General features: G+C 44.8%; 1 protein-coding gene across 8 annotated transcripts in view; it reads left to right on the top strand.

Annotated features, from left to right (window-relative positions):
* Positions 1–13,753, top strand: part of Magi2 (membrane associated guanylate kinase, WW and PDZ domain containing 2) — a 1,336,576-nt gene that overhangs the window by 1,232,132 nt on the left and 90,691 nt on the right. For all 8 annotated transcript variants that reach the window (XM_085684178.2, XM_085684177.2, XM_085684176.2 and 5 more), the window contains 2 exons: positions 4,411–4,606; positions 5,759–5,902. In XM_085684178.2, the coding sequence (XP_085540304.2) occupies positions 4,411–4,606; positions 5,759–5,902 (340 nt within the window). The remainder of the gene's footprint in view (positions 1–4,410; positions 4,607–5,758; positions 5,903–13,753) is intronic.

The raw sequence follows: 13,753 nt of genomic DNA, 5'->3' as shown, positions 1-13,753 counted from the left end.
CCTCTCCAGGTTTAGGGCCTTTTACAGGCCTGTACTTGGCTTTCCTGGCTTATGTTCTTATTGTTAATGGTGATTCATTTATGCACGAACAAAATGACGCAGTGGTTTTGCAGATATCAGAAACATTTTTGTGATATCCACCAAAGATGACCATGGAGTCAAAGGAAAAGTCTTTTCCTGCTTCTAGATCATGCTAGAGATGCTGCCAAGCCAGATCATATACCACGTTCTTCCAGACAAGGCCTGCCCTCCTGCATATCAGACTGAGCCATTTCCCATGCAAGAATGGGAAAAGCTATAATGCCAATCTTCTTGAATATTTCTATTTTGCAAATTAGAATAAGCAATACTGTATACTACCTCATTCGCTCCCAGATTAACTTCCTGCGCTACCCTAGGCGCTCGGGAATCACAAAATAATTCTAAAATGTTCATAAGTGAAAGCAAGAAGGATCCCTTTAGAAAGAAGAGAAGTATTACAGAATATATTCCAAAGCCAAGTGTAAAGAACAGGCTGTTCTCCAACAAGGGTGATTGATGTTTGCCATTTAAAGCCACAAGGGAGAGCATTGGAAGATGTAAATCCTTTCATTCACCTTAAACCCTAGATACTAAGGCTGAACATTATTCTTTTTTCTTTTTTCTTCTTCTTTTTTTAAATTTTATATGCATTGGTGTTTGACCTGTATGTGTGTCTGTGTGAGGGCATCAGATCCCCCAGGTCTATAAACCATTGAGAGCCGTCATGTGGGTGCTGGGAATTGAATCTGGGTCCTCTGGAAGAGCAGCCAGTGCTCTTAACTGCTGAGCCATCTCTCCAGCCCCAAATGATTCTTTTTTAAAATGTAGTTAAAATATAAATGTGTTGCTTTTTTCTTTCCTCTTTCCGGCCTTTCCCATCTCCAGCTCCTCCTCTCTAACCATTTCCGTTACACACTCATATAAACAAATCAACAGATAAATACAGTCCCTTCAGTGTTGCCTGCGCTTCTGGGGCTGACCACTGAGCACTGCACAGCCAGTCAGAAAACTCATCTCTGGGGAAGAATTCTCCCTCTGTCAGCCACTGCTAATTGCCTGTAGTTCTTGAGATCCTATGGGCTCCCATCCCTAGAAATGATTTGTAAAAGGCTCTCAAGCTGTGGAATCTCTCCTGGGCAGCATTCCTCAGTCTTTACCACACCATAAAAACTTGCTAGAACTTCCCATTTGCCATCTGTCTCTATCATCTCTCTAAAGAATCGTTAGTGATGAAATTAACAGATAGGAGAATTACGTCGGTAACCTTTTTATATGTAAAATAACTTTTAAGAGTTCACGTGTGTGTGTGTGTATGTGTGTGTTTGTGTGTGTGTGTGTGTGTGTGTGTGTGTGTGCGCACGGGTGCATTTTCTTTGTAAGGTACCCATGCATGACCAAATGCAGACGGCACAGGTTCACTGGGTACCTTCCCTAACCCGTTCTGCATATGACTGTCTTGAACGAGAGTCTACCTCTGCACCTGAAGCTCACTGATTGCTTAAATGGTGTGGTCAGCGAGGTCCAAGGATCCCCTCCTGTTTCTACCCGGAAGGGCTGGATTACAGGTACTCACGGCTGTACCTGGCTTTTATACAGATGCTAGGATTCAACTCAAGTCCTCACGCTTGTATAGCAAGTGCCTTACCAACTTGACCCATCTCCCCAGCCTGGAGCCTGGCCTGTTTTTTAAATTCGTAATCATCTGATTTTATGTTTTCCCTAAAGTGAAGTGTTCTCATATTCAACCCAACCTAATTTTTTGCTCTAGCCAGTGTATCACCCACTTTAAAGGTAGCAACAGTCATAAAAATTAAGTACATCTTCCTTGTTAAGGAGCCCTTCTGTAGGAAGTTACCTGGAATTCCTGACCCACGGCAGTGGAATAGAGGGATGTCTGGGTGATTGGTGTCCAAGAGGGAAGGTGCAGCAGGCTTCACTCTCCCTGTTTCTGATCATTTGTCTAATCGTTGGGCAATTCTTACATCCATCCTCTTTTGCTCCACCCCATGGCACATCTGGGTGAAACGGAGCACAAAATGGACATTTGACACCAATACCACACAGTGCATAAAAACGGAGTGGTTACCCTGTAACTTAAGACAGCGTGACACCCAAACCACCGAGCTAGAGATTTCTAGAAGGGAACCACCACACACTGGCAAATGTCACCCAGTTCGATTCCTTTGGTTTAATGCATGCTTTTGTATAGTTAAGCACCTTATTGAAATCGTATTATTAAATAATTCTGTTCGCAGCTTGCACCTCAGTAGGTGAGTGGACTAGGGAGAAATACAACAAAGCCAGAAACATACAAGACACAGAAAGAAGGCTCCCCTCTCCCAGGGGGTTAATAATAAATGCAACCTACTCGGAGGGGAGACTAAAGCCACTGAACTCCCAAGAAGCCTATGTAAACACATCCACTGTTCTGTGCTTTCCGTGTGTCCTGAGTGATAGTGGTGCTAACTGTCCACTGCACTTGGGGTTTTGTTTGTTTGGTGTTTGTTAGGACTCCGTGTCAGATAGATCATGAGCTGGTAAAGAAGCCATCTGGTCTGAAGTGTAAAACCCTACACACTTGGAGCCTTTTTGTGTGCTGAATGTTTCCTGTTTCCTTAATTTCCCCAGACACAGTAGCGCACATGTGCAAACTTAATTCTCAGGAGACTGACAGAGGCACATCACGAAGTCAAGACCAGTCAGAGTTGCATTTAGGCCTTATCTAGAAAAAAGAAAAGAAAGGAAAGTACTTTGCTAATTCTTCAGAATATTGTTTTAATCTAACCACAGCCATACTGCAGCAACAGGTAGTGAGCTATAGCATTTAAGGGCCTCTGTTCCACGGTGCTGAGTTTTGGGTTTGTCTTACCTGCATACCCATGATCCCACAGTGTCAGCGAGTAGCTATAACTCCCATTGTGGGCATCTCCAGTTCAGAGAATAGAAATGCCTTGGAGATTACGCAGCTGCTATTTCTGTTCTCTGTGTTTGTTCACGAGTAAGGGCTAAGAATACGCCAGAAATGAACGCCGTCCTGGGTCATTCTGCCTTCCTTGTTATCACATAACCACAGTGGGATCAAGAAGCTGTGCTTTCATGTTTAAACCTCTGCAACATAGCCCCAGTGTTCCCAGTGAGCCGGTGACTCTGGGCCTGCGTTATACTTGATGATCACGCCTTCCTACCACGTCTTTACCATCTAAACTACTCGCAAAGATGCAGCTTAGCAGTTAAAATAACCCTGGGAGGGACTGGGGAGATGGCTCAGTGTTTAGGAGCGTTGTTGTCGCAGAGACTGGGGTTCCGTTCCCAGCATGCACATGGTTCCTCGCAACCCTCTAGAACCCCAGTTCCAGGTATCTGATGCTCTTCCCTAGCTGCTTAAGGGCACCACTCGACCGTTCACACGTACATACATGTAGGTGAACATTCGTTCATATGAAATAAAATTAGATAAAATTTTTTAAAAATAGCCGCTAGTAACATGTTTATAAACTACTTGGAGATCATTTAATTGCACTTACATGACTTAATGATGATGTGCCAAGTACTGTGTTTATATGTGAGGGGGGGGGGAGAGAGAGAGAGAGAGAGAGAGAGAGAGAGGAGAGAGAGGAGAGAGAGAGAGAGACACAGGGAGGCATAGAAAAAGAGAGGAGAAGGAAGGGAGAGAGAGAGATGACATGTTTCATTCCCTTAATTTAGAGTGATTGTGCAGTTGGGTTTTCTCTAAAGATTTATTTACTTTTAATTGTGTGTGTGTGTGTGTGTGTGTGCGTGTGTGTGTGTGCCTGTGGAGTACAAAAGAGTCAAATTCCCTGGAGGAAGAATTACAAGGTTGTGAGTCATCTGACATGGGTGCTGGGAACTGAACTCAAGTCCTCTACAGGAGCGGTGCCCGCTCCTAACTACCAAGCCAGCCCTCCAGCCCTGACCATGCAGCTTTGAAATGGCCAAAGTGAGGGAGAAACATCCATGATGCCTTTTCCACAAAGTTCTAGGGGACCTATCACTTTTATGTCAATTTGTTTTGTTTTTTGAGACAAGATTTCTCTGCATTAACTCTGGTGTCCTGGAACTAGCTCTGTAGACCAGACTGGCCTCAAACTCACAGAAATCCACCTGCTTCTGCCTCCTGAGTGTTGGAATTAAAGGTATGTGCCCCCACTGTCCAATTTATATCAATTTCTCAAGGAGCCAAATGAAAGTACCCAATAATACATTTGTCAACAACTTCTAAATACCATTACTTTAATCTTCTTAAATCCTAAAAATGTAACAAGACACAATTTGGGTTCCTACAAGCTGTGGTGGCTGGACCATGCTTAGAGTCTTTCCAATCTCCTGAGTGTTGCAATGCCAAAACAAACTCCCTCTCTCTTTATCTAGTTACAGGTCAGAAGTGAAAGCGAGGCAAGACGTGAAGCCAGACATCCGGCAACCTCCCTTCACCGACTACAGGCAGCCCCCGCTGGACTATAGGCAACCCCCGGGAGGGGACTACCCGCAGCCCCCACCCTTGGACTACAGGCAGCTCTCCCCAGACACCAGGCAGTATCCTCTGTCCGACTACAGGCAGCCACAGGTACCCCTGCTGGAGGGACACAGGGCCCCCACAAAGACTTCCTGGGGTGCAGTGAGTGCTGTAGAAGGGAGGCAGAACATCCAGACGCTGTGGGAGCAGACAGCCAGGCCTCTGTTCTTAGCCTCAGTATCAGGGCTAACACCTGCATCTCCAGAACGTCGGTGGAGATCAGTCTGCTCTAGATGAAGCAGGACAGGTCACCCACCACCAATCGGGAGTCAGTGGGTAGTCATGGATGAACTAATCTTGATGACAGTTAACAAGCTAACTCCAAGAACAGTCATTGTTTTTAAGCTCCTACTAGACCCTCAGAATACCACTAATGTAGAAAATTTGATGTATTCCAGTCACTGGGGTCTTTCAGAGCCACTGTTTCTAAATGACCGCCTGCCTCCCACTCTGTGGTAAAGAGCCAAGCCTCTATGCAGATGGCAAAGCAAAGCTTGGCTTTACAACCCACCATGCAGCCACTGCAATCGCAAAAATCTAAGGGTCCGGCTGTCCCATTCTTGGTTGGCATTAGACATTCCTCCTGACACTTCCTTGACCTCTATGAGCTTCCATTTTTTCAAGGGCGGCTCTTCCCAATAGGCCATGGTAAATGGTCATGAGCTCTGTGAAAGACTAGAGCTCAATGTCTAGTAAATATTCATCACCCAGAAACGAGATACCGAGATAGAAATTAAGTGCGGTTTCCACTCTATCCAATTGCATTGTGCCCCATTATTAAATTAAGGACCAGCTTTACCCCCACAGAGTTTAAGAGTGGTGGTGGCCAGGGAGTCTGGGACACGCTGCATTTAGAGGACACACTGGCCTCTGGCCTCTGAGTTGATGTCCAGTGGTCTGTACAGACTTCCTTATGGCGCTAACATCAATGAATGGGAGAATTTAGAAGAGATGATGTCACGCATTAAGTGCAAGTTAATCAAGAAAAGCCAACGTAAGCTGTGCTGTTTGCTTTAACGGCGTTAACTAATTGAGTCTTTGGAGCCAGGTCTTGCATGTTCAGTACTTGTAAAGTCAAGTGGCGTTTCTAACACCATGTCCTTTGAAGACATTAACTGTGAGAGAGGGGAGCAGGGAAATTGCTTGTCCAAGTCCCTCTAACGCGAACCAATCCCATCTTCCATTTCTTCCCTACACCCACAGGATTTTGATTATTTCACTGTGGATATGGAGAAAGGAGCCAAAGGATTTGGATTTAGCATCCGTGGAGGAAGAGAGTACAAAATGGATCTGTACGTGTTGAGATTGGCAGAGGACGGGCCAGCCATACGGAACGGCCGGATGAGGGTAAGATGTCTCAGATGGCAGAGCTCCTTGGCCCTAAGGAGAGCCCCGCTGGGGCGTCAGGAAGGTGTGGACGCAATGCTCTCAGACCAGCAGGTTTTGCCCTTTCTGTTCCATAGCCTGGTTCTTAAAGGTTTGGTCAAACACAAGGAGTTAGAGCATCGAACCAGGTGTGGTGGTGCACGGCTGTAATGCCAGCACTGGGGAGGTTGAGGCAGGAGGATGATTCAATTAAGCCCACAGTAACTTGGAGGCCATCCTGGGCAATATAGTGGGACTCACACTTTCAAAAACAGAAAAGATAAAAGATTCCATTTATAAATGTCTACAGATGGATAAACCTCAACATACGGGTGTTTTTCTCAAGAGGGAATGAAAGAAAGAGGACAAAGGAAGGAAATTTAAGAAAATGCTTGAAATGGAGAGAGACTCCATTATTCTTCTGTGGTTCAGTGATTCCATTACCACTGGGGTTGAAGCTTTCAAAATTTATTTTCCCTTTCATGTTCCTCCCCTCCACATACATTAATCAAATGGCCCCATATCTCTCTGGAAATGTTTCCTTCTTATTGGCTGGCCTTTGGGCTTTGATATTGGGCAGCCAGGCACAATAGGTTGCCCTTAAAAGGTTGAAGCAATTTAGATGCTTCAGGTTGAGTGCGAGTGAGGGGGGAATTCTTAAAGTAATAGTCAAACTCGGCCAGATGATTAATGGAATAACCCATTCTGCATCACAGGTACAAACTAAACAATAACTTAGCTGCGAACATAGTCCTGTCCTGTCCCAGACAGCACCAGCAACTATCAAACTAGGTCTAATTCTTCTTGTCCATCTGAAAGTCATCCTTGCCCCCTTCCCTGCCTTCTGAGTTCAAATAGAAAGGAAAAGAAGCTGTGACTTGGAGGTTCAGAGGTCCGGGGTCCTTGCTAAACCTCGCCAACCAATTGTTTTGGGGAAACACAACTGTTACTCTCAGCACCACGGCAATCTTCTACCATCCTCTCTCCGAAAGCAAGGCATGATCAAAAGTGCAAAAGTGGGAAGAACACAAATTATGTTCTGTCCATCCTCTGTAAGCCTCTGATGACCGGGAGATTGTGGAGGTGGAATCTTACCCCAGACAGGAGTGGCTACAGATAAGACAGCTACTGTCCTGATCCAGTACTACCCTATGCCTCCCTGTCTAAGGTATCAACAGGAGCTGTCTCCACGTGGCTTTTTGCCTCTAGAGTTTCCTTCCAAACTAGAATGGAAGTTTTTTTTTATACAATTATGTTTATTTATTGATGGCAGAGGCAGGCTCATGGAGGGATGTCAGAGGACAATCTGTGGAATTGGGCTCTCTCCCTCCATCATGCATGGTTTGAGGCTTGAACTTGGGTGTGGTCAGGGTTGGCCGTAAGTACCTTTACAACTGAGCCACCTCCCCAGCCAGAATTGTACCTGCCACAGCAGCTCATGAGTGATTAAATAAAATAAAATTAACCCATGCAATGCAGGTACAGTCATCTTAGTAGAGAGAGCAGGTGTGAACTGACCCGAGCCTAGTGAGGTAATGAGGAGCCCCTGCCCCTGCTTCTGCCCCACGACTTTAGCGATTGCCACATTTCTGAACAAGTCTAAGTGGCTCCCTGCTGGCTATCTACAGCACACCCAAGACACAGGAGCCCAAAGAGAAGGTAATGTTTTCACAGAACCTCGACCCTAGCAGCAGTTTTCAGTGCCGGCCATGGCAGCTAGTCTCGGGATGTGTCAACATTGTGGGTCTGTGGAGCTACAGGGCACCGCTGTGCTTGATCACAGCACCTACGTCATAATTCACAGATGCATTTAAAATGCCTCATCCAGGACCAGGATTGATCAATAGTTGCATGACTGACGGCTTGATTATTTTTAGCTAATGTGCTAACTGGATAATTCATAGGCTACTGGTTAGGAAAATCAATGATAAAATTACTCAGGGACCCTGTTCTCCATTTGGTACAAGTTCCCACCTTAATGTTAGTGTTCAGGAGCCTATGGAGCTTAAATATCTGTGTAAAATTAAGTTTTCCAAGGTCTTGTCAACCTTACGTGTACGACGGCTTGGTTGGTAGATTTTCAAGCCTCCTGCAACAGCCCGATGAGCTAGACACTCATGGTCACGATAACTGAAAATAGCTCAAAAAGAAGAGCCGGTATGAAGTTCTTTCCAGTCTCTGACCTGCTGTAGCCCACTTCTCCCCGCCTAACATGATTTCCTCACCTCCAGTTTCCATGTGTGACCTCTCTATGCACACACCAACACATGTATGCACGTGTGCACACTCCCATACAAATGCACACACACACACACACACACACACACACACACACGATCAAATCCATTTGGTAAATACCATGTATTTTTGTCATTTTCACCATCAAGAACATCAAAAAAAAAAAAAGCCCAGGTAATGGTCTAATAGAGGCCTAGACTTAGTCTGTCACCGTAAAATTGATCAAATCCAGATCACGACCAAGGACCTGGGTGATTCTGAACAGGAGTTAGTTGCTGCGCCCATAGGTTTGGGACACAGATATTATGGATTTTAGGCGCTTTGTGTTGTCCCAGATTTGAACCGCTGTGTTGAGACTTCTTTTTCTGGTCATCTGTGTTGGTCTGATTGTAGAATGATAATAGAGAATTTTGGTATGGACCCAGAGAAACCCAAGGAACGTGCCAACACAAAAATAAGAGCATCGTTCTACTGAGGATACTGGGATGCTGAAATGCCCATCCTTTATTTTTAGGTTGTCCCTAGGCATCCAAGGGTTACCGAGACAGATAACAATGACCCTCGTGGGACAGGTGAGGAAAGGCAGACAGAGAAACAGAGGAAAGTCCTCAGCCGTTCTTCGTGGCTGCCTGCAGCAGTAAGGATTGTCCTGGCAGGGAGCTTTAGCAAATTAGGCTATTAGAGAAATTAGCTCCAACAAAGTTAAGAGGGGTAAAAATCTTCATAACTAATGAGGAAGTCTCTTGGACAAAGTCCTTAGAAATATAACCCCATTAAAAACTGAGACTAAGTAGAAAACACGGGCGAAGAAAGCTGAGCGTCTAAAATAGCTTTCTGGCGAAGCTCAGTGAAGCGGAGAGCGGAGGAAATTTAGAGATAAATGTGAGGCATTTGGAGGGAGGGAATAAGAGTTCCAAGTGCTTAATAAAAATCCTGCAGACGCAACGTGAGAGAAGCTAAAAGGAGAACAAGATGGCTCTGTGAGAGGTGGACTAGCATGGAGGGTGGGGTCTGCGCTGAAGTGCATGCTGAGGTCCCCACACATGGAGGGTGGGGTCCGCTCTGAGTGCATGCTTAGAATCCCAAACACAGAGGAAGAAGACAGAATGCTTTTTGCTCTCATAAGAGCATCTCTGTGAAATTGGTTTTTTAGGATAAAAAGAATGTCATTTACAATGTCAACGGAAGCTGTGTGTCCTTTGCCTATTAACAATGCCTGGGCTAATGGTTCACTCTAGAGTCTGCCTGCAGTGGGCTTCAGAATGACCCAAAACCTTAGCTGGCCAAGCAGTGGACAAGAAAGACAGATCTTACCCATCTTTCTCGTCTTCTTAATGAAAAGTATAATCGACGGATTTAAACATGGTTTGAACATGTCAATTTTATTCCTGGTCCGGATACATCTAGCCTGAAACTATGAATTTTTCAGAATGAGTGTTTACACGAAGTCTATTCTATTTTATATTTGTTACTATTGAACACAGAACCACTTGCAAAACTGTTTCTAACGTATGTGGCAAAAATAAATACTAATGATACTTCAAATGCTCGTGAACTTTTATCCCAGCTTCATAAAAGTGGGGGGGTGCATTACTAATCTCTCATTTCTCCATTCCCTCCTGCCTTCCCACCCTTGACAAAAAGAGCCACCACCCCAAGTAAAGAAATACTTGACCTTCTAGCCAGATTTCGTTCTGCATACTTGGTGAATGTTATCTAAATGACTCATGATGTACATCTTCTTTCCTGGGGTTCCTTTTTTATAAATTGTATTCATGAGATTCATCCAAGTTGGTGGATTTATTTTGACTGCTGTGAATTTTCCATTTGGGCCGATATCCTCTAGTCTAGCTGTCTGTTTCCATGTTCTGTGCCATTTGAGGTTTCCCCTGTCAATGGACCTAGGTTGTAACCAGTACAACCCTTGAACTTTCTCCAGTCCCATACATGCAAGACTGTCTCTGGGCGAGTGTATTGCTAGACCGATACATATTTACTTAGCTAAGAACACAAAGATTATAACTGAGGTTACCAAGTAGTGTTATACATGTACCAATAATGTTGCTAAGTGTTCATACTTGCAAATCTGTGTTTCCTTCTTCTAAATTCTCGCTGTCATAAATGGAAATGACAATATCATCTGGGTATGAGTTTGCATGTCTCTGTGTGCATGCAGGCAGATGCAGATACACCTGTTTGAGTGTGTAGGTGAACCTGTGTGAATGTGCAGGTGTACCTGTGTGAGTGTGCAGGTGCACCTGTGTGAGTGTGTTGGCACAGGTGCACCTGTGTGAGTGTGTTGGCACAGATGCACCTGTGTGAGTTTGCAGGTACACCTGTGTGAGGGTGCAGGTGCAGATGCACCTGTGTGAGTGTACAGGCACAAGTACACCTGGGTGAGTGTGCAGGCACAGGTGCACCTGGGTGAGTGTGTAGGCACAGGTGCACATGGGTGAGGGTGCAGGTACACCTGGGTGAGTGTGTAGGCACAGGTGCACATGGGTGAGGGTGCAAGTACACCTGGGTGAGTGTGTAGGCACAGGTGCACATGGGTGAGGGTGCAGGGGGAGGCTTGAGGTCGACATCATTTGTTCTCCTCTATTGCTCTCTACCTGGTTTCGTTTTTGTTTTAAATTTTTCAGCACATTTATTTACGTTTCTAAGATAAGCGTATACACAGAGCACCTGTAGGGGTCAGAAGGCAGCCTGTGGAAGTCTCTTCTCTCCTTCCACCATGTGTCCTGAGGACTGACCCCAAGGCATCAGGCATGGTGGCAATCACTTCTGCCCTCTGAGCTATTTCACGGGTCCTCTCCACATTTTTTTTTTCCTTTTGAGACAGATTCTCTGGACTGATTCAGTGAGACTTGCTGGCCAGTGAACGTGGAGGAACTTGTATGCCTTGATTTCCACATGACAGCCGTTATCTTTTGCTATGTCTGGGCATTCACTCTAGAGAAAAATGTATCTCTTCTTCATTTACTGTTAAATATTGGTCCTTAGATAGTGTGGTGCAAATCTCTTATTCCAGCTTTGTTCTTCTCTTTCTTCCTGATGCTTTTTGATAAAGAGACCTTCTTGATATTAATGTAACTTCTTAACCTTTTCATTCATAATCTTCTGCTTTTGATCATAGCTTAAGAAATCATTTCCCAACATATTCTCTCTCTCTCTCTCTCTCTCTCTCTCTCTCTCTCTCTCTCTCTCTCTATTTCTCTCCCCTCTCTCCCCCTGTGTGTGTATGTGTGTATGTGTGTGTGTCTGTGTGATGGATGTGTATGTCTGTGTGTGTGTCTGTGTGTGTGTGTGTGTGATGGATGTGTATGTCTGTGTCTGTGTGTCTGTGTGTGTGTCTATGTGTGTGTGTGTGTGATGGATGGATGTGTATGTCTGTCTGTGTGTGTGTGTGTGTGTGTGTGTGTGTGTGTGTGTGTGATGGATGTGTATGTCTGTGTGTGTGTGATGGATGTGTGTGCACCTGTGTGGACGCAGGTGCATGCATTCAGAGCCCAGATAAGGACACTGAGGATCTCACTGAATCTGGAACTGGCTGGACTCTTTTGGTTAATAGGACCAGCCAGCTGCCCCGGCAGCTCTTCCTCCTCTGCACTCAGACACTCCAGTTCCAGGGGTGCAGGAGGCGCAGCTATGCCCAGCTTTTTATGTTTGTGGGGGCTAGAAATCTGAATGTATATCCTCATGCTTCCTCTGTAAGAGCTCTGGCCCCCTGAGCCATCTCTCCAACTCTGTAACACCCTGGTCTACACCTGTCCTAGGAGATGGGAATTCACCTTCCATATTTCTTTATGTATGACCTCAGGTCACGGCATAATTTTATGATCCCCCTGCTCCCTAGCCTGTAAGGATAACTCTATAATAAATAGGAAACGTTTTATTTAATAAATACGTAATGCAATCGTCAGTATATTTTTATAATATCTTAGGAGCGCTAAAAAATTACTAAGACTTCAGAAATGATTTCTCAAGCAAGCATAAAAGAATAGGCTAAATTATGCTGGCCTGTTGTCTGCGTCAATGGTAGGATGTTTATCTTTCAAGAAGCGTTGAATTTCCCAAATATACAACTCAACTTTCGGGAGTGTTCTTAAGTTCCTTTCCAGAGTTTTCTTTTTAAGTTTCTCTAAGAATTAATAAAACATAATATTAAGAAAGAGAAACAGAAGGAATAAAAGAAAATGAGGCAGAGGTGCTATTTCAATAGATATCTAAACATTCTTTAGAATTTATTAATAAAGCTCCATCTTATGCTTAGTGTAAAAAAAAAAAGAAGTAGAAAGTTTACATCTTTGTTGCACTGGACAGAATTTAAAATTTCTATGACTGTCCTGTTTAACAAGGCCCTGTCTCAAAAACCGAGAGCTGGCCGTGTAGCTCGGTGCAGCAGGCCCAAGGCTGGGACCCCAGTATTGCAATTAATCAATAATCAAGTCAGTTGGCTACGTTATCTAGGCCTGTTCCTAAACCAGCACACCTCTGGACATCCCTAGCCTGTTCCCTTTCCCCAACAGCACATTTCCCTGGTCGCTGGCTCAGTCCTCTGATCTGTGTCTCTCCTGGAGATAGCGCTTCTCTGCGGCTAGCCTGGGGCTTCCGGCCAGTCCTCCTGCCCCCACCGCCCATCTTGTGTACTGGGACAACAGAGGCCGTGGGTTACATGGGTTTTGGTGTCTGGAACTTTGGTCATCAGACCTGCTCAGCTAGAAATTTTATGTATCTCCCTAGCCTGACAATTATTTTTTATACATTGATCAATTACATTGTTAAAAAAAAACCACTAAACTCTCTCACTATTTTGATAAACGTTTAGATTTTCTCTGTAATAACCACATTTTCTAAAAACAAAGTTTATTTGTTTTTTATCACTCCTTTTAAGTCCTCTAGCTTCTCTCCCTTTTCCTTATTTCTTTGGCTCCCTGCATGAAGCAGAACAGAAGCCCTTGAAGCAGACACTTGGGCTTCCCCCTCATCTCGGCAGGAGTGCTCTTGACTCTCTGTGAAGCGCCGTGTTTGAGGTTCTCACAGATAACATCAGGACCGCTCCCTGCCGCTGCTACTAATTTTCCCGGAAGGCTTGTTAGCAATAGATGTTGGATCTCAGTCACTTCTTGTATTGCCATAAAAGATCTCACTTGATCGTCCTTCTCTGGTGTGTTAGTTAATATGATAGTTGGATACAGATCCATGCAGAACACGTATTTGTGTCCGTCTTTCGACTGCTATGTTTATTTTCTCAATCCTAGTTCTAGCAGCCATGCCCAAGGTTTTCCCGTCTTCCTGTAGCCTTGTCAAAGGACTTGGCTCACATTCGTCCTCTCGCTTGTTGGCTTCCATGATTGACATTTCCTTTCATCCCATCCCTTTGCCTTGGCTTCATCCTGGACTTCGCGTTCTTCCTCGGTACTTGGGTGTTCGTGTCAGTAACGCTGAGGCTTTCTGCTCTGAGAATGCTTAGCTCTCTACAGTGTGTGCATTTCTTTACCTTCCTGTGCTCTGGGGTGCACTCTGGTTTCTGGCATGATATATGTATGATACATGTTCTGACTCATGCTCAGATTCTCGGGCTTCGTTTCCAAC

This window comes from Myodes glareolus, chromosome 27 (genome assembly GCF_982192425.1).
Source record: "Myodes glareolus chromosome 27, mMyoGla1.1, whole genome shotgun sequence".
Lineage (NCBI taxonomy): Eukaryota > Metazoa > Chordata > Mammalia > Rodentia > Cricetidae > Myodes > Myodes glareolus.
This window is presented reverse-complemented; position numbering and strand designations above follow the sequence as displayed.